This window comes from Trachemys scripta, chromosome 24 (genome assembly GCF_013100865.1).
Source record: "Trachemys scripta elegans isolate TJP31775 chromosome 24, CAS_Tse_1.0, whole genome shotgun sequence".
Classification (NCBI taxonomy): domain Eukaryota; kingdom Metazoa; phylum Chordata; order Testudines; family Emydidae; genus Trachemys; species Trachemys scripta.
Genome location: NC_048321.1, coordinates 12,922,472 through 12,944,583, shown reverse-complemented (window position 1 = coordinate 12,944,583; position 22,112 = coordinate 12,922,472). Strand labels below are relative to the sequence as shown.

The 22,112-nt window shown below is 46.1% G+C and overlaps 1 protein-coding gene and 1 pseudogene across 1 annotated transcript; both read left to right on the top strand.

Annotated features, from left to right (window-relative positions):
* Nucleotides 1-2,082: 2,082 nt before the first annotated feature.
* Nucleotides 2,083-2,946, top strand: LOC117869877 (N-formyl peptide receptor 3-like). Its single transcript, XM_034756981.1, has one exon. The coding sequence runs from the start codon at nucleotides 2,083-2,085 to the stop codon at nucleotides 2,944-2,946; it is 864 nt and encodes a 287-aa protein (XP_034612872.1).
* Nucleotides 2,947-18,869: 15,923 nt separating this feature from the next.
* Nucleotides 18,870-19,736, top strand: LOC117869876 (annotated as a pseudogene).
* The last annotated feature ends 2,376 nt before the right edge of the window (nucleotides 19,737-22,112 follow it).

The following is a 22,112-nucleotide window of genomic DNA, read 5'->3' as shown; positions in this document are numbered from 1 at the left end:
CAGTGGCCAATGTTGGTGCTCCAGAGGGAGTGAACCTAACAGGTAATGATCAAGTGATCTCTCTCCTGCCATCAAAGGCTTTCTGGAAATCCAATACACTATGTCCCAATTGGATCCCCCTTGTCCTCGTGTTTGTTAACCCCTTCAAAGAACTCTAATAGATTAGTAAGACGTGATTTCCCTTTACAGAAACCATGTTGACTTTTGCCCAGCAATTTATGTTCTTCTATGTGTCTGACAATTTTATTCTTTACTATTGTTTCAACTAATTTGCCCGATACTGATGTTAGACTTGTCTGTAATTGCTGGGATCACCTCTAGAGCCTTTTTTAAATATTGGCATTACATTAGCTATCTTCTAGTCATTGGGTACAGAAGCCAATTTAAAGGACAGGTTACAAACCATAGTTAATAGTTCTGCAATTTCACATTTGAGTTCTTCCAGAACTCTTGGGTGAATGCCATCTGGTCCCGATGACTTGTTACTGTTAAATTTATCAATTAATTCCAAAATCTTCTCTAGTAACACTTCAATCCGTGACAGTTCCTCAGATTTGTCACCTACAAAAGCCAGCTCAGGTTTGGGAATCTCCCTAACATCCTCAGCTGTGAAGACTGAAGCAAAGATTCCATTTAGTTTCTCCACAATGACTTTATCGTTTTTAAGTGCTCCTTTTGTATTTCGATCGTCCAGGGGCCCCACTGGTTGTTTAGCAGGCTTCCTGCTTCTGATGTACTTAAAAACATTCTGTTATTACCTTTTGAGTTTTTGGTTACATGTTCTTCAAGCTCCCTTTTGGCTTTTCTTATTATACTTTTACACTTAATTTGGCAGTGTATATGCTCCTTTCTATTTACCTCGCTGGGATTTGACTTCCACTTTTTAAAAGATGCCTTTTTATCTCTCACTGCTTCTTTTACATGGTTGTTAAGCCACGGTGGCTCTTTTTTAGTTCTTTTACTGGGTTTTTTTAATTTGGGGTATACATTTAAGTTGGGCCTCTCTTATGTCTTTGAAAAGTGTCCATGCAGCTTGCATGGATTTCATTCTAGTCACTGTACCTTTTAATGCATGTTTAACTAACCCCCTCATTTTTGTATAGTTCCCCTTTCTGAAAATAAATTTCACAGTGTTGGGTTGTTGAGATGTTCTTCCCACCACAGGGATGTTGAATGCTATTGTATTATGGTCACTATTTCCAAGCAGTCCTGTTATAGTTACCTCTTGGACCAGCTCCTGCGCTCCAGTCAGGACTAAATCGAGAATTGCCTCTCCCCTTGTGGGTTCCTGTACCAGCTGCTCCAAGAAGCAGTCATTTAAACTATCGAGACATTTTGTCTCTGCATTTCGTCCTGAGGTGACACGTACCCAGTCAATATGGGGATAATTGAAATCCCCCACTATTATTGAGCTCATTATTTTGATAGCCTCTCTAATCTCCCTTAGCATTTCATCATCACTATCACTGTCCTGGTCAGCTGGTCGATAATAGATCCCTACTGGTATATTGTTATTAGAGCATGGAATTACTATCCATAGAGATTCTATGGAACATGTGGATTCATTTAAGATTTTTACTTCATTTGATTCTACATTTTCTTTCACATATAGTGCCACTCCGCCCACCCCGCATGACTTGTTCTATCCCTCTGATATATTTTGTACCCCGGAATGATTGTGTCCCATTGACTGTCCTCACTTCACCAGGTTTCTTTGATGCCTATTATATCAATATCCTCCTTTAACACGGGGCAGTCTAGTTCACCCATCTTATTATTTAGACTTCTAGCATTTGGCAGGGGGTTAGATGAGATGACCCTTGTGGTCCCCGCCTAACCCTCTGGCTCTATGCTTCTAAGGTCTTTGAACCATTGTATTTGGTCCTATTTGAACTAAGCTTAGGATCTGGGGAGTTTGTAAACTCTGAGAAGATTACAAACTTTGTGGCTGTCTCATTCTGTCCACATCCCCTCCTGGAGCCCTTTTCATTGCTCTTCCTTCCTTTGTTCAGTAGAACGTCTGTACTGCCCCCACCAAGACCTGACGAAGGAGGGGATATTGTGACTGCAACTCTTCAAAGAATGGTGTTCCTAATCGTCTTCCTGGTGCTGTGTGGTGTGACCTTCCTAGTCGGGGTGCCATTGAATGGCTACATCCTCTTCGTCACTGGGTGCTGTTTGGAGAGAACGGTCAGTGCCGTGTGGTTCTGGAACCGGGCCCTGGCTGATTTCATCTTCATCATCTTCCTGCCCCTCAGATTCATTTCCATCTTCATCCTTGACTTTGACTGTACCTGGAAGCTGATCAGCACCGTCACCTCCCTCCACATGTTCTCCAGCACCTTTCTCCTCACAGCCCTCAGTGTTGATCGCTGCATCCTTGTGGCGCGCCCTGAGTGGGCCTGGAACTGCTGCACGGCTGCCCTGGCTTTCAGGGTGGTTATAGGCTTGTGGGTCCTGTCTATTGGGTTGAGCTTGAGTTACGGTGATCTCTCAGACTACCTGCTCTCACCTCCCATTATCAGCATGAATTTCCATCCAGATGCAAGGAGGGTGAAGGCTGCAGTTGTGATCCAGTTCCTGGTCGGGTTTCTGATCCCATTAGCCTTGATCTTAATCCCAACCTTCTACATCGTTCTAGCTGCCAAACTGAGAAGGAACAGGCTGATCCAGTCCACCAAGCCACTCGAGATCCTTCTTGGCTTGATCCCGACCTTTTTCCTCTGCTGGCTGCCACATCACATCTTCTCCTTCCTGCAGATCACAGATATATACCCTCTGCCTCTTCTGCAAATAGGAAGCGCTTTTGCTTGTGTTCTGACATATTTCAGTAGCTGCCTCAACCCCATCTTCTACCTCACCATGGAGGAAGAGTTTCTGAGGTACCGGCAACGTGCACGCAACCCCCAAACCACTGACAACTCGGGGCCGGAGCCGGATGAATAGGGGAACAGATGGAATTGTCGATATTTGCCTGGAGAAAGAATTCTGTTCGCTGGATCCGTAACTTCCTCTTAATCCCAAAATTTTCTTTTTTAGCAAGCCACAAGAATGATTACAGGTTAAAAAACCTGCCTTGGAGTGACAGACACAAGGATCTCAATTTATTTAGCTTATCAAAAAGAAGGTGAAGAGGTGACTTGATAACAGTCTGTAAATACCTACGTGGGGAACAAGTATTTAATAACGGGATCTTCAAGCCAGCAGAGGAAGGTCTAAGATGATCCAGTTCAGACTGGAAATGAGGTGTAAATTTGTAATGATCAGATTAACTGACCATTGAAGCAATTTCCCAAGGGTTGTGGTGGATCCTCCATCAGTGGCAATTTTAAATCAAGCCGGGATGTTTGTCTAAAAGCTCTGCTCTAGGAATTGTTTTGGGGTAGTTCTCTGGCCTGTGTGATCTGGGAGGTCAGAGGAGATGATCACACCAGTCTCTTCCAGTCCTGAAATCTATGAATATGTCATTATAAAGAAATATATGGATTCTTAGGGTTTTTTTTCATTTTTAGATTATTTTGGGGTGTTTTGTTATTTATGGTCTGTCCTTTTCTGTGTCTTCATGTCGTTGTTTTTGTCATCATGTCATCCTTGCATCTGGTGGAGCTCCAGCTCTTCTTCTGTCTGGTGGTTCCTGAAGATCAACAGGTCTATGAAACATAGGGTAACATTTTCAAAAGTGTCTAAGTCCTATTTTTAAAAGTGTTTTGGCTTGTAGGAACTTTGCTGAGAGTCAATGAGAACATAACATAAGAACTGCCATACTGAGTCAGAGTAAAGGTCAATCTAGCCCATTTTCTTGTCTTCTGACAGTGGTCAAAGCCAGGTGCCCCAGAGGGAATGAACAGAACAGGGAATCATCAAGTGATCCATCCACTGTCACCCATTCCCAGCTTCTGGCAAACAGAGGCTACGGACACCATCCCTGTCCATCCTGGCTAATACCCACTGATGGACCTGTCCTCCATGAATTTGTTTAGTTCTTTTTTTAACCATTATAGTCTTGCCCTTCACAACATCCTGTGGTTCGCTGTGCATTGCATGATGCAATACTTTCTTTTGTTTCTTTTAATCCAGCTATCTATTAATTTCATTGGGTGACCCTTAGTTCTTGTGTTATGAGAAGGAATAAATAACACTTCCCTATTTACTTGTTCCACACCAGTCAGGATTTTATAGACGTCTATGATATCCCCCCTTAGTCATCTCGTTTCCAAGCTGAAAAGCCCCAGTCTTATTAATCTCTTCTGATATGGAAGCTGTTCCATACCCCTAATCATTTTCATAGCCCTTTTATGTACCTTTTCCAATTCCAATATATCATTTTTGAGATGGGTGGACCACATCTGCACGCAGTATTCAAGATGTGGGTGTACCACGGATTTATACAGAGACACTATGATATTTTCAGGCTTATTATCTATCCCTTTCTTAAAGATTCCCAACATTCGGTTCACTTTTTTGTTTGCCGCTGCACATTGAGTGGATGTTTTCCACAATGACTCCAAGATCTCTTTCTTGAGTGGTAACAGCTAATTTAGACTCCATCGTTTTTTATGTATAGTTGGGATTATGTTTTCCAATGTGCATTACTTTGCATTTATTAACACTGAATTTCATCTGCCATTTTGTTGCCCAGTCACTCAGTTTTGTGAGATCCCTTTGTAACTTCTCACAGTCTGCTTTGAACTTAACTATATTGAGTAGTTTTGTATCATCTGAAAATTTTGCCACCTCACTGTTTATCCCTTTTTCCAGATCATTTATGAATATTTGGAACAGCACTGGTCCCATTACAGACCCCTGGGGGACATCGCTATTAACCAGTCTCCATTCTGAAAACAGACCATTTATTCCTACCCTTTGTTTCCTATCTTTTAACCAGTTACTGATCATGGGAGAATCTTCCCTTTTATTTCACGACAGCTTACTTTGCTTAAGACCCTTTGGTGAGGAATCTTGTCAAAGGCTTTCTGAAATGCCAAGTACACTGTATTCACTTGATCACCCTTGTCCATATCGTTTTTGACCCCCACAAAGAATTCTAGTAGATTTTGGAGGCATCATTTCCCTTTATAAACACCATGAGGACTCTTCCCTAACAAATTATGTTCATCTATGTGTGTGATAATTCTGTTCTTTACTATAGTTTCAACTAGTTTGCCCATTACTGAGATCAGATTTACTGGCCTGTAATTGCTGGGATCACCTCTGGAGCCTTTTTTTAAAAATTGCTGTCACATTAGCTATCCTCCAGTCATTTGGTACAGACGCCAATTGAAATGATAAGTTGCAAACCACAGCTAGTAGTTCTGCAATATCACATTTGGGTTCCTTCAGAACTCTTAGCTGAATCCCATCTGGTCCTGGTGACTTATTACTGTTTATTTTATCAATTTGTTCTAAAACCTCCTCTAATGACACCTCAATCTGGCACAGTTCCTCGGATTTGTAACCGAAAAAGAATGGTTCCGGTTTGGGATTCTCCCTCACATCCTCAGACACAAAGAATTAATTTAGTTTCTCTGCAATGGCCTTATCATCACTGAGTGCTCCTTCAGCATCTCGATCATCCAGAGGCCCCTCTCGTTGTTAAGCAGGCTTCCTATTACTTTTCCAGTCTTTGGCTACCTCTTCTTCAAATTCTCTTTTGGCCTTCTAATGGTATTTTCACTTGCCAGAGTTTATGCTCCTTTCTATTTTCCTCAATAGGATTTAACTTCCACTTTTTAAAGGATGCCTTTTTGCCTCTCAGAGCTTCTTTTACATTGTTGTTTAGCCATGGTGGCCCTTTTTTCATTTTCTTACTATGTTTTTTAATTTGGGATATATGTTTGAGCCTCTATTATGGGGTCTTTACAAAGTTTTCATGCAGCTTTCAAGGATATTAGTTTTGGCACTGTGCCTTTAATATCTGTTTAACTAACTTCCTCATTTTTATGTCGTTCCCCTTTCTGAAAATAAATGCTACCATGTTGGGCTGCTGTGGCGTTTTCCCTGCCACAGGGATGTTAAATTTCATTATATTCTGGTCGCTATTACAAAGCAGTTCCATTATATTCCCCTTTTGGACCAGATCCTGTGCTCCACTTAAGACTAAATCAAGAATTGTCTCTCCCCTTGTGGGTTCCAGGACTAGCTGATCCAAAAAACAGTCATTTATAGAGTCAAGAAACTTTATGTCTGTGTCCCGTCCTGAGGTGATATGTACCCAGTCAATTTGGGGACAGTTGAAATCCCCCATAATTTTTTACCTTTATTGCCTCTCTAATCTCCCTGAGCATTTCATAATCACTATCACCGTCCGGGTCAGGTGGTTGATAGTATATGCCTTTTGCTATATTCTTATTATTCGGGCATGGAATTACTATCCAGAGAGATTCTATATTACAGTTTGGTTCATTTAAGATTTTTACTTCATTGGACTCTATGCTTTCTTTCACATATAGCTCCAATCCCCCACCCGGATGTCCTCTTCTGTCCTACCAATATATTTGATATATTTTGTAACCTGGTATTACTCTGTCCCATTGATTATCCTCATTCCACCAATGTTCTGGGATGCCTGTTGTATCGATATGCTCATTTAATACGAAGCACTCTAGTTCACCTATCTTATTATTTAGACTTTTAGCATTTGTATATAAGAACTGAAATGTCACTTTTCAGCTGTCTGCCATTACATGATGTAATTGAATTGACTTAGGCTTGTACGGGTGAGATTTTAAAAAGCACATATAAGAGTTACGTGCTTAACTCATAATTTCAATGGCAATTTGTTATCTAACTCCCTTAGCCACTTTTAAAAATCTAGCCCTGTCTCTTCATTGCCAAGCCCAAGCCTTGAAACCTCATAAGCCACCCCCAAAACATCATGGGATTGGTTTGAAAAGAAAGACATTTGGGTTCTTGTTTTTTGCCATTTCAAGCTTTTATTTGCAACAACAAAGGCTAGAAATTTACCTAAAAAAAAGAAAGGAAAGCTAAATTTCCCAGCTAATGATATGATTCCAGGATCTGGGGCTTGGAGGAAAACGAGACGCATGGTGCACGCCACAACCAAATTGTAAGATTCGGCGACGCTACAAAACTCTGCCAAAAGTTTCAAAAACCCAGAAATATCCAGCTCTGTTTCAGAAGACAATGGAGTGAGAAGGTGTTTAAGATATTGGGTACTTTAAACAGCACTCTGGAACCCCCATATTCACCACTGTCATAATATTATGATATGTTCTGTACAAAATCTGCCTTGTGAGGTGTGATTTTAAAAGTCTTGATCTGTTGAACATTAATACCCCATTGGATTGTACGTGCTGTCATTGTATGTGAGGTTGTGAAGTTTGCTATATGTGTGTTACAGAAGTAAGTTTTGATGTTGGGGACATCCACAACCAGCCTCTCAGGTATGACAATGGAGGAGCCAGACAGCATTAAAGGCTCATCAGCACCCATACAAGAATCCACTATCTCAGGAACTGTATAAAATGGAGAGTTCTGAGAGGGAGCACCTAGACAATGGAGACCGTTTGACCCGCATCATAGCGAAAGATCTTTCCTGAAGCTGGAAAAAACTATAAAAGAGAGGAAATGACATCACCGCTTGGCCTCACTCCCCCCACAACTCAACACCTGGAAACAACTCTGGAGGACAAAGACTTTGAAATGGGGACGGGGACCGAGGCTGGAGGTGAGTCCCAGCCTGCTTATTGAGGATCTGTCACCTGCTTGTACCATCTATGAAGGTGAAACATGGTTTCATTCAAAGCCTGTTTAGTTTGTAGAACTCAGATTGGGAATTTACTTTTATTTCTTATGTAACCAACTGTGATCTCTATGGTCGATGCTTATAAACACTTTAAATCTCTCTGGCTGTAGTTAATAAACCTGTTTTATATTCTACGTAAAACTCTGTGTTTGGTTGACGTGCTGAGAAATGTCAGCTCGGTTTACAAAGGCTGGTGTTTGGGCTCTCCACATCGGGGGAGGCACTGACTGGGTAAGGAACTTACACTGGCCAGGCTTCTGACTAGGGCAGGACAGTACATTTCTGGGCTGCAAGGCCAGGGAGCCGGGGGAATTGACTGGAGCCTTCCTATTGATGGTTCATGAGTGGCTGGAAGAAGCATTCATGGAACTCAGCTGGGTGTGTCCCTGCCTGGGGATGGCTGTGTAAGTGCAGGGCCTGCCAGCAGTTTGTAACTTGACACAGCATCACAGTGTGAGAGGGACTTCTAGGGTGTTGGGACAGAGGGCTCAGTGGTCCCATAGTCCAGGTTACATGCCAGGAACCCCATCACCATGGCTTTTTAAACTAATGTCTGAATGAATCCTGATATTCCTGGCCCAAATTCATGCAGCTTTAGCCCTTTGCAACGTCGCTGGCCATTCTCCCGTGTCCAACCAATCAACCAGCCAGTCGTGGAGCAGACACAATGTCCTGTGGCTCACAGCCAAGAAGGCGAGAGATTCATGATCCATTCGCCACCTGGCAAGGTCTCTTCAGGATGTTTGTGGGGTGACTGGGGGTGAAGGGCGGCAGGGCCCACCCACGAATCACTCCTGACCCAGTGGCACTTCAGGGGCCCAAGCTGGGTCTGGTGCGTTTCCAGGTGTGACCAGGCTGAATTTTTGCAACGATGGATCAGCTCAGCTCCTGCTCAGCTCAGCTCCTGCTCTCGGGTTGTGGCTGCCGTGGATGTGGGCGACGGGACCTCAGACCTTTTTTCATGAGAGGCCCCAGAGGTGAGCTGAGCTGAGCTGTTTGAGGCTTGCATGGAGCTGGCCTCCTTGGAGGTTTTGCAGACTCAGCTTTGTGAGCATCTCCCAACCCGACTGAACCAACCCCCCCCGTGCGCCCGCCCCCAAGAGGACAGCTTCCTGCCCCCAGACAGCGTCAGTGGGGGTCAGGGAGCTGCAGGTGGCGTATGTGTGTTGGGGGAATGAATTCTAAGATGCCGTGTGTGAATCCTCCAGGACATAGGTAAGAAAATGACATTAAACCTTCCAGTTTCAATGCTAGGGTGAAATCCACAGTGTCGCCTCTGCAGATATGTCTCTGCCCTCCTTACCGCCTACCCCAGGTTCCTCCCTGCCCCCACCCCCTCTTCCACTGCAGCCCCCATTTCCCTACCCACTCCCCAGATCCCTCTGGCCCCCCGACTCCACTCCCTAAAGCAGCCTCCCCAGATCTCTCCCTGCCTCACCCATTGGTGCAGCACCCCCAGAATTGAAGTGGTTCCCATCATATACAGGGTTTAAAGTTTGATTCAGTGGCTCTGAGCACCACCACTATACAAATTATTTCAGGAACTCTGACTCCACCCCACTCCCCACTGCAGACCCCCCCACAGACACAATCCTCCCTGTCACTTGTATAAACAGCCCCCATACCCCACCCCAAATGTGGCCACATCTCAGTGGGAAAAGGCCCTATAGACCAGTGGCTCTCAACCTTTCCAGACTACTGTACCCCTTTCTGGATTCTCATTTGTCTTGTGTACCCCCAGTTTTCACCTCACTTAAAACCTACTTGTTAACAAAATCAGACATAAAAATAAAAATGTCACAGCACACTAGTACGGATAAATAGTTTACTTTCTCATTTTAGCATATAATTATACACTAAATCAATTGGAATATAAATATTCTACTTACATTTCAGGGGACAGTATATAGAGCAGTAGAAAGAAGTCATTGTATGAAATTGTCATTTGTAACGAGTAGGTTAGTGCTTCTTATGTAGCCTGTTGTAGAACTAGGCAAATATCCAGATGAGTTGCTGTACCCCTTGGAAGATCTCTGCGTTCCCCCAGTGGTACACGTACCCTGGTTGAGAACCACTGCTATAGACTGTTACGCAAAGGCTCAGGACTGACGATGGCAGTAAAACCACCTGGCCAGTAGATGGCAGCATCCGCACATTCCAATTGCTTGTCAGAAACTAATAATCAAGTCACCCCATCACCTTCCCTTTTGTTTGGTCTACACTCGCAACTGTTGTTGGTATAACTACGTCCCTCGGGGGTATGTAAAACCCACCGACCTGGGTGACGCTGTTATACTGACGTAACTCCCGGTGTAGACAACGCTTCTTCTGTCAACACATCTACCGCCTCTCGGGGGTGTGGTGGGGTGGATTAACTACGCCAAGGAGAGAAGCTCTCGCGTCAGCAGAGACAGAGTTTTCCCTGAGACGCTACAGCAGTGCAGCTACATCTGTGCAGCCTTCCTGGTGTAGACGTGTCCTTTGATAAACTGAACTGACTGACTCCTGGAGTCTCTCTCTGCCAAGCCTGGAGTCCAGTCCGTTAATGCTTCTCATGGCTCTTCTCTGACCCTCTCCAGTTCATAGAATCATAAAATATCAGGGTTGGAAGGGACCTCAGGAGGTATCTAGTCCAACCCCCTGCTCAAAGCAGGACCAACCCCAACTAAATCATCCCAGCCAGGGCTTTGTCAAGCCTGACCTTAAAAACCTCTCAGGAAGGAGATTCCACCACCTCCCTAGGTAACCCAGTCCAGTGCTTCACCACCCTCCTAGGGAAAAAGTTTTTCCTAATATCCAACCTAGACCTCCTCCACTGCAACTTGAGACCATTACCAGTTTCTCAACATCCTTCTTGAAGGCTGGGCGCCAGAACCAGACACTGATCCCAGCAGCGGTTGTATCAGGGCCGGATCCAGAGGGAAAATCTACTTCCTGATCCTAATAGAGATTCTCCTTTTGATGCATCTCAGGACGCCCTGAGCTCTGTTGGCCCTGGGAGCTCACGTTGAGCTGAGAAGTGTCCACATGCCTGAGGCCTCCAGGCAAATGATGAGAGACGAAGGCAGGTTGCAGGCTGGCTATGGTTTGTGTGGTCTCTAGCACAGAGTGAGGGTTTCCTTAGCCTTGGCTGGTCTGTAACATGGCCCGGGCAGAGGGGTAGGTTCCCTGAACCAAAGGCAGGGACAAGAATCTCACGCGTCCCACTCCCTGCAGGGCTCTGTTCACTTTCCCCAGCCAGGATGGAGTAGAGGGCAGAGTCCCATCTGGTGTCTCTGCTGCTGGGCCCTCGCATGGTGGAGTCAGCTGGACGGTGCTTCTCAGCTCCTCCTTTTCAATGGGGGCCCTGCCCTCCTGCCCACAGATGTGGGCAGCCGAATGCAGACACCTTGCTAGGGCCCAGTGTGGGGTGCAGGGGAGCTGTTAGAGGGCTTTCCCTCCACCCTCCCATGGCCCTGGTTCTTGTCATGCAGACAGCAAGCAGCAAAAGACCAGAAGTCAGTAGTGCAGACAGCAGAATGTTCATTGGGGTTAATGTCCTGCAAGCATGATTCCAATTTCCCTTCCCCCACTTCCTGTTTTACCCCAGTTTCTATAGTAATATTCTCAGCTATACCTTAGCCAATTGTTTTACTGAGATTTAACTATCCAATCCTAACATACTGTAACATAATTCTCTAACCTATTATATCCCACTACCCTAATTAACTGACACCTAGCAAAATTAATTATACAGCAGACAGAAACAAGTAGAGAACCAGACAGATTAAGAATAGAAAAGTGGGGGCCATAAAGATAAAACATACTGAAATGAGGGCTTTGCCAACACAACCATTGATCAGTGATTTCTTGACAGACAGGATGCTATCAAACTAAGTTTTCTTTAACCATCTTATGAGCTGTTTCTTTATCTGGTGGAGATGGACACTGTCAAGATAGGATCAGGGCTGGCTTTAGGCCGATTCTCCCCGATTCCCATGAATTGGGCCTCGTGCCTAAGAGGGCTCCGCAGCATCTGGAAGAGGGGCCCTGGAAGGTAAGGCCCCGGAAGACAACTGCTGCTGAGGAAGGACCCTCCGCCTAAGAGCTGCAAAAAACAGCGGCAACCAATTGAGCCGCCGCCGAATTGCCACCACTATCTTTGGCAGCAGCTCAATCACTACCGCTGTCTACAGCGGCATTTCGGTGGCAGCTCTTTCGAATTGGGCCCTGCACATCCTAAAGCCAGTCCTGGATAGGATCATCTTCCTAACAGCCCAATAGCCCCTTATGTCAGTGTGGCTGGTTTGGGAGGTGAGGATGTGACCATTCGCTTCCCGGCTTATGGCTGCCCCTGCTGCTGAGCCAAAGGCCTGAGCCTAAGAACCAGGCCTCAGACTATCCTGGTGAGAGAAAGCCCAGACACAGGCAGACTGTGGTTTTGGTTCTTTGTTTTCATATCGCTGTAATTATCTAAGTGATAAAAATACACCTAAGTTCTTAAAGTATAGGTCTGTACAGGCAGGCCTGAATATTTATATTGTAACACTCCACCCCTTTCTTTTTCTTTTGTGATCCTCCTGCCCAGGTGTCCCTGCAAAAGCAAAGGACATACGGCGACACATTTCCTGATAGGGCCAGGCATCACGGTGGAATGTGTCAATGCTCCATCTGTCCCACTGCCCCCGGAGTAGTACAATCTCCTGCACCTTCTCTGGTACGGGCATACCACACCTATTCCAATTAGTGTTCCAGACTTCCCATGAGAGTGGACCCAAGAAGGTTGGGTCTGGATTGTCTAGTACACTAGGCTGGAGGGCCTATTAAATTACTTACGGGTTTTAATAATTGGCCGTTCTTTAGAGGGTTGTGCCCTTCTTGACTGTTTCCCTATACAACGTAACACAACTATACTTAAAACACACCAGCCGCCATGATAATCCACAGCAACACCGAGAGTCCTGACCACTGTAGTATAGTCCAACATCCCGGCCATCACCAAAACCACTGCTTCTCCTCCTTTGATAGGGCAAAAATTCTGTCAAAGCCATCCTGACGTGTGTATTGTAAGTGTGTCCAACTATTGGCAGCCACAGTGACTAGCTCCTGTAATCTTTGTGTACTCTGGTCCATATTGTGTGTCCATTGAATATCCACAGTGAAATTCGGTATTGTTTACACCAATTTCACTACTTGGTACGGAATGGGGTAATAGGTGCTGGTTCAATTGTTTACAGCGATTAGGTCCACTGATCCATTAGTGCACCATAGTCCAGGTCGCAATGTATAGACATTTATAATTTGCTCATAGGCTGGTATGGTTTTGCCTCCTAGTGTTATATTACAGGATTGCAGACGCTCCCAACAGAATACCCCGTGCCCATATACATTACCCCTAAATGCCCTCCTTGCAAGAGGCCATTGATCCTGCTCCTCCATAGTCATAGGAGAGGAGCACACCCAGGGGCCCCGTCTGGATACACAACTGTTTAATGTAAAGTCTAATTCACACCGTTCCACCCTCCCCATCTATTTCCCAGTGGTCCCCAACACACACCTCCTTCGCTTGTTTCTCCTAGAGGGTTCAGGGGGACCACCTTAGTTGCATTCCCTTCCCATTGTATCATGGTAACAATTACACAAGTACTGGCCCCACAGGTTGGGGATATTATTTTCTAGGTGGATGGGTATATTTTCCCAAGTGGGGATACATATAGGCTAGCCTCCCAGTTTAACACCAAAGGCCATTGTTCTTACTGAGTGTCTCTCATGATATCCATTAACATTACTAACTGAGCATTTTGTATATATACACACATGTTAGCCTTCTGAAGCCATCCTGCCCAGGTCACAAGGGCTCCTGCCCAATGAGTTACCCACAGGTTCACCTCTACTACCGTCCTGCATCCCGTGGCAACTGCTGATCGTTGCTGTGCCATTCATTCATTGATTTGTTGCTGAAATCTCACATTTTGGCTCATCAATTGTTTGGTTACACACACATCCCCGAGATTCCATGTGCCCAGCAGAGTGTTCCCTGCTGCCTACAATCCCCTTGTCCAACGACGATTCCAGGTGTGCCCCCTCACCCACCAATCACATTGTTTTTTCAATCCTTTTGTGTACACAGTACAGTTGGGATGAATTTGGTCCACCCACCATTCCTTGGGGCATATTCCCAGCTCCAGGCTGTGGCCAATTTAAATTCAGGTTCTTCCAACTTGGCATCCATAGCACCTGCAGGGTTACATTCTGCAAAATGGTTAACTCATCATACACCCAATGTCCCAAAGGGGATTATATGCCTTGTGTAATATGTACATAACAATCACACCTTTGGGGATCATCTTCCATGGAAGTGTCATTGTGGTTACACATGGTAACGTCACATCCTAATTGTGGAACCTTATTTTCCCAAGGGGATTCATACACCCCAGGGGACCAGAGGTTTATATTCTTTGGACCCTCTGTAACAAACCACATAGCTCGATAACTGTGTTTTCCACTATCATTAATCATGGCAGCACCCAGGGTGTACCATGCAATATTTCCTGATAAATTTGATATTCTCCACGTGGCTGGGATTCCCCCATCTAATCCATAAACCATATATCAGCACTGCCAAATTCCTGTTGGATGGTTGGTGGTACATCTTTCTAGGGGGAAATTCTTATAGTCCTAATTAGCTTCATTTCCACAAGCTGCAGGTGTAGCAGTCCATGTATTTCCTCCTTTTCACACTGCACATCGTGGGATTTGAGTAGAATTTATAACTGTAACAATTGTGATTAGCAGTAATGATCATTCCCTCCAGGGCCAGGGAATTCCCATCTTTTTCTCCTTTGTGGGTTAACCTGTAATACACACGTGACAGAATTTATGCGTACACTTTCCCAATCCCTTGTTTTGACTTTTTTATCTCTGTGCAGTGAACCCACTCTCGCCCTCAAATTCTATGTACCCAATAGCAACAGGCTGGGCTCCAATTGGTCAAGGACCAGGTAGGGGCCCTTCCATTTAGGAGCTGGGAATGAGTGATGTTGACCTGGAATTTTGTACATTGCTAGATCTACCACCGTGGGTACATCACGCTCCCTGGGCAGGTCGTACCATGCTTTGACACCTGCTGCTCCTTGCTTGTCTCACCAGCCCACCACCTTCTGTACGTGTTTCGCATGGTCAATTAGGGTTAAAATCCATTCTGGTGTTAGGCGTGTGTAGTGACTTCCCCAGGTACTGGGGTAAGTGGATTTTCCCACCTTTCCATGGGCCTTCCTATGGGAGCCTCGATGGAGAAAATCCGGTGCCCTTTGATTCTCGTGCCCTTATTCTCATTAAGACAAAGGGAAGTAACAGTAACCAGTTTTTTCTTCCCATTTACACCCCCTTTCTCAGCTCACTTTTGATGGTGTGGTTCATGCGTTCCACCTGCCCTGCAGCCTGTGGGTGATAAGCCATAGGGAACAACTGTGTGATTCCAGTGAGGACTGAGAGTTCCCCTAACACGTCCAACTGGAAAGCTGCTCCTTGGTCTGAGTCAATCACCTTTGGGACCCCCCAACAAGTCAATACCTCATTTACCATTTTTTTTTCAGTTACCTGGGCTGTTTGATACTTTGTGGGGAACGCATCCACCCACCTGCTGAAAGTATCCACCACCACCAACATGAATCGGTTTTGTCTGTGATCTGGTGGTAGGGGTCCTGTGTAGTCAATGTGTATTCTTTCCCGAGGTCCCCTTGGGGCTTGTCTCATTAAGTTTCCCCTTAGCACCTTGTAAGGTGGATTGTGCCTGGCACAATCCAAAGTTCCAGATGAGACTTTAAATCGGCTGCCATTCCTGGCCACCAGCACAATTTTTTGAAGTTCAGAGCGCCTCCTTCCCCCTGCCAAGCTCCCATGCACCCAACTTAATAAAGCTGTCTGGCTTCCTTGAGGGCACAGCATTACTGGTCCCTCAGCTGTTAGGACACACCAAATCCCTTCCCTTAGTACCACTTTTGGCCCATGTCTATCCCCAAGTTTTGTGATGCCTTCCAGTCCTGAGTCAGATTCTTGCAGCTCCCGAATTCGCCCTCCACGATCCGTGTCGACCGCACTTCTTGTTACCACTGCTACAGGCACACTCGGCTGTGGTTCCCATGACCATGAGGGCGCCTCTGTTGCAGCCCGCTTATCCTCTGTATTGGCCAGGTTATTCCCTTTGCTTAAGGGCCCTGTTTTCTTGTGTTTAGGGTGACCAGACAGCAAATGTGAAAAATCAGGACAGGGGTTGGGGTATAATAGGAGCCTAAATAAGAAAAAGACTCAAATATCGGGACTGTCCCTATAAAATCGGGACATCTGGTCACCCTACTTGTGTGCCTTTACCTTTACCACATTGATTCGTGCAAAATTGTGACTAAGTTCCTCCACTCGTTTCCACCAGCTAGCATGCTTGATTGTGGAGCTGTCAGTTCTCCTGAAATCATTATCCACCCACCATCTCAGCATCCATGTGACCCCACAAAATACATCATCCGAATCCACCAATACCCAACATTTTGCCTCAAATTTTGGATCTACTTCAGTTAAAATTGTAAGCAAGGCTGCCAGTTCTGCCTTCTGTGCTGACCTTACTTCTAGTGAGAAATGAATGGTGCTGACTGTCTCAGTTCCTCTGATTTCCACAGCAGCTAAGCCTGCAGTTTTTTGCCCCCCGATACATACAATTTCCATCCAAAAACTATACCTTTACCTGACTGGGATTAGCTGCCCGAAACAGCTGGTGTTGGCTTTTACCTGGGCTGGCTTCACATTGGTGTGGGGTCCCAGCCAGGTGTAATTCAGCTACCCAGACTACGGGTTCCTTTAACATTTCTGCAGTAATGTTTTCAGCTTTTAGTGCCAGTAACCACATTGCAATACGGTGCCCACTCACTTGTCCCTGTAAAATAGTATGCATGTTTAACAGCCAGAGGGGGTCATGATGGGACCAGATTATTATCTTTTGCATTCCCATGAGGTATTTGAATTTCCCTACCCCCCCGTAGGTACACCTTAACACCTTTTCACACCATCCATATTTAAGTTAAACAGCACTCAAAAGTCCGGAGGCAAAGGCAACATGTTGGCCCACCGCTTGCCAGAATCTGAAACTACCATCATGAGAGTCCACGATACCCTCTCCAAGCAGCTGCACAGACTGTTGGGGAGAGGAATTACTTGGCTGCTACGCACCTGTCCAACATGATGCGTCTGAGTCATGGCACCAAGATGTTAGAGGGCTTTTCTTCCACCCTCCCACTTCCCTGGTTCTTGTCACACAGAGAGCAAGCAGCAAAAGACCAGAAGTCTGTAGTGCAGACAATGCAATGCTTATTGAGGTTAATGTCCAGCAAGCATAATTCCAATTTTCCTCTAAGGAAGATTTAACCACCTCCCTAGGTAACCCATTCCAGTGATTCACCACCCTCCTAGTGTAGTGTTTCCTAATATGCAACCTAAACCTCCCTCACTGAAACTTGAGACCATTACTCCTTGTTCTGTCATCTGGTACCACTGAGAACAGTCTAGATCCATTCTCTTTGGAGCCCTGTTTCAGGTAGTTGAAAGCAGTTATCAAATCCCCCCTCCTTCTTCCTCTATTCTGTAGACAAAATAATCCAAGTTCCCTCAGCCTCACCTCATAAATCATGTGCTCCAGTTCCCTCATCAGTTTTGTTGCCCTTCGCTGGACTCTTTCTAATTTTTCTACGTCCTTCTTGTAGTGTGGGGCCCTAAACTGAACACAGTACTTCAGATGAGGCCTCACCAGTGCTGAATAGAGGGGAATGATCACTTCCCTCGATCTGTTGTCAACGCTCCTACTGATACAGCCCAAAATGCCGTTAGCCTTCTTGGCAACAAGGGCACACTGTTGACTCATATCCAGCTTCTCGTCCACTATAACCCCTAGGTCGTTTTCTGCAGAACTGCATCCTAGCCACTCAATCCCTAGCCTGTAGCAGTGCATGGGATTCTTCCGTTCGAAGTGCAGGACTCTGCACTTGTCCTTGTTGAACCTCATCAGATTTCTTTTGGTCCAAACCTCTAATTTGTCTAGGTCCCTCTGTATCCTATCCCTGCCCTCCAGTGTATCTACCACTCCTCCCAGTTTAGTGTCATCTGTAAACTTGCTGAGGGTGCAGTCCACGCCATCCTCCAGATCGTTAATGAATTATCCTAGAGAGACAAGGCCCATACAGAGGTGGATTGTAATTTTGATTCTTTGTTTTTATACTTCTGTAATTATCTAAGTGGTAAAAATACACCTAAGTTCTTAAAGTATAGGCCTTTACAGGCAGGGCTGAATGTGAAAATTCTAACAGGACCTTGCGGTTTGCATAATGTCTGCATGTAGCTGTGGGTGCTGGAGGCCTTCCACGGTTTGCAGAGGTATTCAGACCCAGACACCTCCTGTGATTTCCAGTAATTGTTCTCTCCACCCCAGATACACCCCAACATGAACAGCTTCCTCCTTCGGGCTGAGCCAGTCTGGGAGAGCTGCAGGCGTCGCATTGGGGACCTTGGATGGTGGTCGATTCTGAGACACTGCATCCCCCCAAGATACGGGTAAGGAAATGAGGTAACCCCCCCGGCTTCTTCACTGGATCTCCTTCTGTCCTGCCCCCCACATTGCTGCCTCCTTGATTTCCCCCCTTCGAGAGGCCCCTATTCTCTCCCCTCATCTGCTCCGGCTAGAACCAGTTACAATTATTTGCGGGGCCTGTTGTCAGAATTCAGGGGCAAAGCAAAAAATGTTCGGGCTGAGAATAGACACAACAAATCCTACATCTTGACAGGGAGTTAGATGGTATGACCCTTGCGGTCCCGTTCTAACCCTGTGACTCTATGCTCCAAAGATCTTCAAACCATTGGTGCCGTTGGCCTACAAGGATTTGATCCTATCTCAGTTCAGCTCAGAATCTGGGGAGTTTATAAAGTCGGAGGAGATTATAAACTCTGCAGCTGTCTTACTCTGTTTGTGTCATCTCCTGGAGCCCTTTTCATTGCTCTTCCTTCCTTTGCTCAGCACAACGTCTGCACTGCCCAAGCTGAGCTGTGAGGAGAAGGAGGGGCTATTGTGACTGTACCTCTTCCAAGAATGGAGTAATTCCAAGTTCCTTTCCTGGTGCTGTGTGGCATGGCCTTCCTCGCCGGGGTGGCATTGAACAGCTACATCCTCTTTGTTGCCAGCTGCCATGTGGAGAGGACGGCCAGTGCCGTGTGGTTCTGGAACCAGGCCCTGACCGATTTCATCTTCATCCTCTTCCTGCCCCTCAGATTCACCTCCTTCTTCATCCTGGACTTAAATTGGGCCAATATGCTGAGCAGCACCATCACCTCCTTCCACATGTTCTCCAGCGCCTTCTTCCTCATGACCATCGGTGTTGATCGCTACATCCTTGTGGCACGCCCTGAATGGGCCTGGAACCACCACAGGACCCCATTAGCTTTCATTATGGTTTTGGGCATGTGGACCCTATCTCTTGGGTTTAGCTTGTGGTATGGTGATCTCTGGGAATCCCTCCTCTCACCTGCCAGCACCATCCTGAATTTCTGTGGGGATGAACGGAGGGTGAAGGCTGCCATTGCAATCCAATTCCTGGTCGGGTTTCTGATCCCATTCACCTTGATCTTGATCCCAACATTCTACATTTTTCTAGCTTCCAAGCTGAGAAGGAACAGGCTGATCCAGTCCACCAAGCCACTCGAGATCCTTCTTGGTTTGATCCCAACCTTTTTCCTCTGCTGGCTGCCGTATCACGTCGTTGTCTTCTTGTTGATGTCAGCTAATTACCCTCTGTCTCTTTTGAACAGAGGAAGGGCTTTTGCTTATGTCCTGACATATTTCAGCAGCTGCCTCAATGCCATCTTGAATCTCACCATGGAGGAAGAGTTTCTGAGGTACCATCAACATGCACGCAACTCCCAAACCACCGACAACTTGGGGTCAGAGCTGGTTGGATAGGGGAATGGATGGAATTTTCGATATTTGCATGGAGAAAGAATTCTGTTCACTGGGACATGTAACTTCCTCTTGATCCCCAAATTTTTGTTTTTAGCAAGAGAATTTTTTGGCCTGATTCATAGAAGAGCCACAAGAATGATTACTGGATTAGAAAACCTGCCTTACAGTGAGAAACGCCAGGAGTGCAATCTATTTAGCTTAACAAAGAGAAGGTGAAGGGGTGACTTGATGATAGTCTGAAAGTACCTATGTGGGGAACAAATATTTCATAACGGGATCTTCAGTCTAGCAGAGTAAGGTCTAACATGATCCAGTGAAGAGAAGTTGAACCTAGACAAATTCAGACTGGAAATGTGGTTTTATATTCTACCTAAAACTGTGTGTTTGGCTGAAGTGCTTGTGAAATCTCAGGTCAGTTTACAGAGGCTGGTGTTTGTGCTCTCCACATCGGGTGAGGCGCCGACTGGGTAATGAACTTACATTGGCCAGGCTTCTCACCAATGTACGAGGTATATTTCTGGACTGCAAGACCAGGGAGCCGGGGGTGGGGGGGGGCAGAATTGACTGGAGCCTCCAAATTGGTGGTTCATGAGTGGCTGGGAGGTCATTCATGCAACTCAGCAGGGTGTGTCGCTGCCTGGGGATGGCTGTGGAGCATAGGATCTGTGAGAAGTCTGCAGCTTGACACAGCATCACCGTGTGAGAGGGACACCCCAGGTTGGTGGGGCACAAGGCTCAGATGTTGCACAGTCCAGGTTGCACGACAGGAACCGTGTCACAGTGACTTTTTAAAACAGTGTCTCAATGAATCCTGATATTCCTGGTCAAAATTAATGTAGCTTTTGCCCTTCGCTACGTCGCTGGCCATTCTCCAGTTTCCAACCCATCCACCAGCCAGATGTGGAGCAAAAACAATGTCATGTGTCTCAAAGCCAACTAATTGAGAGATTCTCAATCCACTCGGCACCTGGCAAGGTCTCTCCAGAAAGTTTGAGGAGTGACTGGGGGTGAAGGGTGGCAGGATTCTCGCACGAATCACTCCCAACCCAGTGGCACTTCAGGGGCCCAGCTGGGTCTGGTACATTTCCAGGTGTGAACGGGCTGAATTTTTGCCACGATGCAATCGCAGCTCAGCTCCTGCTCTCGGGCTGCAGCTGATGAAGGGTGGGTGCCAGAACCAGACACAGGATCCCAGTGGTGGTTGTACCAGGTCCGGATCTAGAGTGCAAATCACCTCCCTGCTCCTAATTGAGAAAAGTGCCTCCACACATTAGGCTTCCAGGCAAATGACGAAACAAGAAGGCAGGTTGGAGGCCGGGCTGTGGTTTGTCTGGTCTCTAATCCAGAGCGAGGGTTTCCTTAGCATTCACTGGCCTGTAACATGGCCTGGTCCGAGGGGTGGGTTCCCTTCAGCAAAGCAGGTCTGAGAATTTCATACATCAGACTCCCAACAGGGCTCTGTTCGCTTTCCCCAGCCAGGAGGGGCTGGAGGGCAGAGTCCCAGCTGGTGTCTCTGCTCCTGGGCCCTCGCACGGTGGAGTCATCTGGACATTGCTGACTCAGTCCCTGCTCTCCGATGGGGGCCCTGTTGCCGGCCCACGGCAGTGGCCAGCCGAATGCAGACACCTTGCTAGGGCCCAACAGAGTGAGGGGAGCTGTTAGAGAGCTTTCCCTCCACCCTCCTGTTTCCCTGGTTCTTGTCACACAGACAGCAAGCAGCAAAAGACCAGCAGCCCATAGTGCAGACAATGCAATGTACATTGGGGTTAATGTCCAGCAAGCATGATTCCAATTTCCCTTCCCCCACTTCCTGTTTGACCCCAGTTTATATAGTAATATTCTCAGCTGTACCTTAACCAATCATTTTACTGAAATTCAACTAACCAATCCTAACACAATTCTCTAATTTTATTCCACTACCCTCAATAATTTACACCTAGCAAAATGAATTATACAACAAACAGAAACAATTAGAGAACCAGACAGCTTAAGAATAGAAAAGTGGGGGGCATAAAGACAAAACATACAGAAATGAGGGTTTCACAACCACAACCATTGATCAGTGATTTCTTGCCAGACAGGATGTTATCAAACTAAGTTTTCTTTAACCATCTTAAGATCTGTTTCTTTATCTGGTGGTGATGGACACTATCAGGACAGGATCATCTTCCTAACAGCCCAATAGCCCCTTATGTCAGTGTGACTGGTTTGGGATGTGAGGATGTGACCGTTCCCTTCCCAGCTTATGTCTGCCCCTGCTGCTGAGCCTAAGAACCAGGCCTCAGACTATCCTAGTGAGAGAAGGCTCAGACACAGGCAGACTGTGATTTTCATTCTTTGTTTTTATACTTTTGTAACTAGCTAAGTGATAAAAAT